This window comes from Petaurus breviceps, unplaced genomic scaffold (assembly GCF_028583685.1).
Source record: "Petaurus breviceps papuanus isolate PSGF00001 unplaced genomic scaffold, PetGlider_PUasm1.0 126, whole genome shotgun sequence".
NCBI classification, from domain to species: Eukaryota; Metazoa; Chordata; class Mammalia; order Diprotodontia; family Petauridae; genus Petaurus; species Petaurus breviceps.
This window is the reverse complement of record NW_027185655.1, coordinates 9,034,104-9,036,368: the sequence shown is the minus strand read 5'-3', so window position 1 is coordinate 9,036,368 and position 2,265 is coordinate 9,034,104. Positions and strand designations below refer to the sequence as shown.

General features: G+C 53.6%; 1 protein-coding gene and 1 long non-coding RNA gene across 2 annotated transcripts in view; one reads left to right on the top strand and one right to left on the bottom strand.

The window, feature by feature from the left end:
- Positions 1–577, bottom strand: part of CCNG2 (cyclin G2) — a 12,137-nt gene extending 11,560 nt beyond the window's left edge. Inside the window, exons 1-2 of the mRNA XM_069092644.1 lie at positions 355–577; positions 4–71 (exon numbers count right to left, since the gene is read on the bottom strand). Coding sequence (XP_068948745.1) covers positions 4–71 — 68 coding nt within the window. The 5' untranslated portion in view covers positions 355–577. The remainder of the gene's footprint in view (positions 1–3; positions 72–354) is intronic.
- Positions 578–822: 245 nt separating this feature from the next.
- The window catches only part of LOC138164700 (uncharacterized), a 10,389-nt gene continuing 8,946 nt past the window's right edge, over positions 823–2,265 (top strand). Inside the window, exon 1 of the long non-coding RNA XR_011169156.1 lies at positions 823–1,131. This is a non-coding gene — a long non-coding RNA (uncharacterized lncRNA). The remainder of the gene's footprint in view (positions 1,132–2,265) is intronic.

The window sequence follows — 2,265 nt, the reverse complement described above, 5'->3', positions numbered from 1 at the left end:
GGCTCCTGCTCCAGGTAGAGGTTCAGCAGCCGGAAGAGCTGCAGCCCCTCCCGGCCCGCCAGCTCCTTCATCTGCGGCCAAGCAGAGGGACGAGTGAGAGCGGCGGCCCCCCTGGCGGGGCCTCGGGGCTCCCCCTCCCCCACCAGGGGCCCAAGGAGCAAGGACGAGACGGGCGTGGGGTCCCCTCCCCCCTCCCGCGGCGGGGCTGCCCCAGAGTGGGGGAAGGGCCGGCGGGCTGAGCGCACGCAGGTGTCACCAGCCTAACGAATTAGGCGCCGACTGTGTGCAGGGGCGGCGGAGCGGGACAAAGGAGGGTCCCGGGAAACAAAGGCAGCCCGGAGGCCGCCCACTCACCGCGCCAGGGATCCCGCTCCCGTCCCCGAGGCGCCCCGGCCAGGAGAGCGCGGAGAAGGGGACGGGCCTCCGCGCCCAGCTGCTCCGCCTGCGGAACCCCGCGGGTCAGTGACCCCCCGGGGCCCTCATCCACTCGCGGCCCCGCGCTCCCTCCGGCTCCGCCGCCGGCCTCACAGCGCCGGCCTCATCCTGGCAGTCCTGCCCTGTCCCGACGCCCTCCCCGCCGGCCCGCCGCCCCTCGGCCACCCCCAGCGCCCTTCGGCTACCGCCGCCGCCGCCGCGGAAGGAAGCTCGAGCTCGCCCCCTTGTTTTTGTTTTGAGGTTCCAACGCCCCCAGGGGGAGGGGCACGTGACCCGCGTAGGGATCCGGGAGAGCCCGACAGAAGAAAAGAGTCCCTCCCTAAAATCACTCCCGTTCCCTAGAGAACCGGCTCCGCAGAGTCCGCCCCAGTGAATAAAATCTGCTTAGATGGGCCAGGCTCCGTCTCGGACCTTCAGGGCACTGGAATCTGTCGTCCTCGGGGCCCTGAGGTCCGACAGGGGCGGGGCGGGGAAATGGATTTGGCGGAAGGAGATGAGCCTCCTGACGAATCACGACCTTTAAAGATCCCTGATTTGTTTTGTTTTCACTGTTTTTGAAAAGTCCGCCCAAAGTGGCCGGCTCTCTGATTGGCTGGAGTTGGGCAGACTGCTCGCTGATTGCTCGGTGCAATCCTGACTCCGGATTGGTGGAGAAGACGCGTTTGCGCTCTTGGATTGGCTTTCTCCGTACCCAGGGTCTGTATCTGCCTTCGGGCCTTAGCAACTCTATTGTTTTGAGTGCGCATGCTCAGATGCATGCATTTGCATCGCTCCTTTATCTATTCTTCCCCACCCCCACCTGTCCTGGGAGAATTCCATCCTGGTTTCATTCTCCCGCAGAGCCCCGCCAGCCAGGCTGCAGAAGCTGGTGGCACGGAGGTATTTCCCGGATTGCATCTGACCGTAGGGCGCCTGGATCCGGGCTAGATTATAAAATTCTCAGGGCAGGGATGCCCCTTACCTGTCTGTGCTGCCTGCAGGGCTACGGAAGCACCTGGGAATGGTGCTAAAATGCTAGGGCCTCCGCTGGATGACGCCTAGAGGCAATTACCGAGATTTCTTTATTATAATTAGGGTTACTTTGACCGAACAACACCTCTCTCCCACGGCACTGCACAAAGCAGATGGCTGAGGGGTCTCAGGGCAAAAAAGACTTTCGCACGGCTTGCACTGGGAGAAAGAGCAGATTGCACCACCGCCCCACCCCCCCAAGACCCCATATTTTCTAGAGTTCTGATCTATACGCACGTACATATATGATCACACATACTTTGCTAAATATATGAGTGTGTGTGTATATATCTACACCCACATATTTTAGTGGACTTATATTTTTCTAAATATGTGTGTATATATACATACTCAAATATGTAGATATATATTTTGATGGACTTTTATATTTTGTTAGATGTGTGAGTGTGTATATATATATATACACACACACACACACAAAAATATGTAGGTATATGTTCTGGTGGACTTTCATTTTTGCTAAATGTGAGTATATATATACACACATATAAATATACATTTTGGTGGTCTTATTTTTAGCTAAATATGGGGGGTGTACGTATATGCATATATACATATATTCTGGTGGACTTTTATTTTTGCTAAATATGTGAGTGTATACACATACATTTCAGTGGACTTATATTTTGTAAATATGTGTGTATATAGATATATATTTTGGTAGACTTTTATATTTTGTTAAATATGTGAGTATATATATGCACATATACGTATATTCTGGTAGACTTATTTTTGCTCAATATGTGTATATAAAAATATGTAGACATATAAATATATATTTTGTAAATATGTGTATAT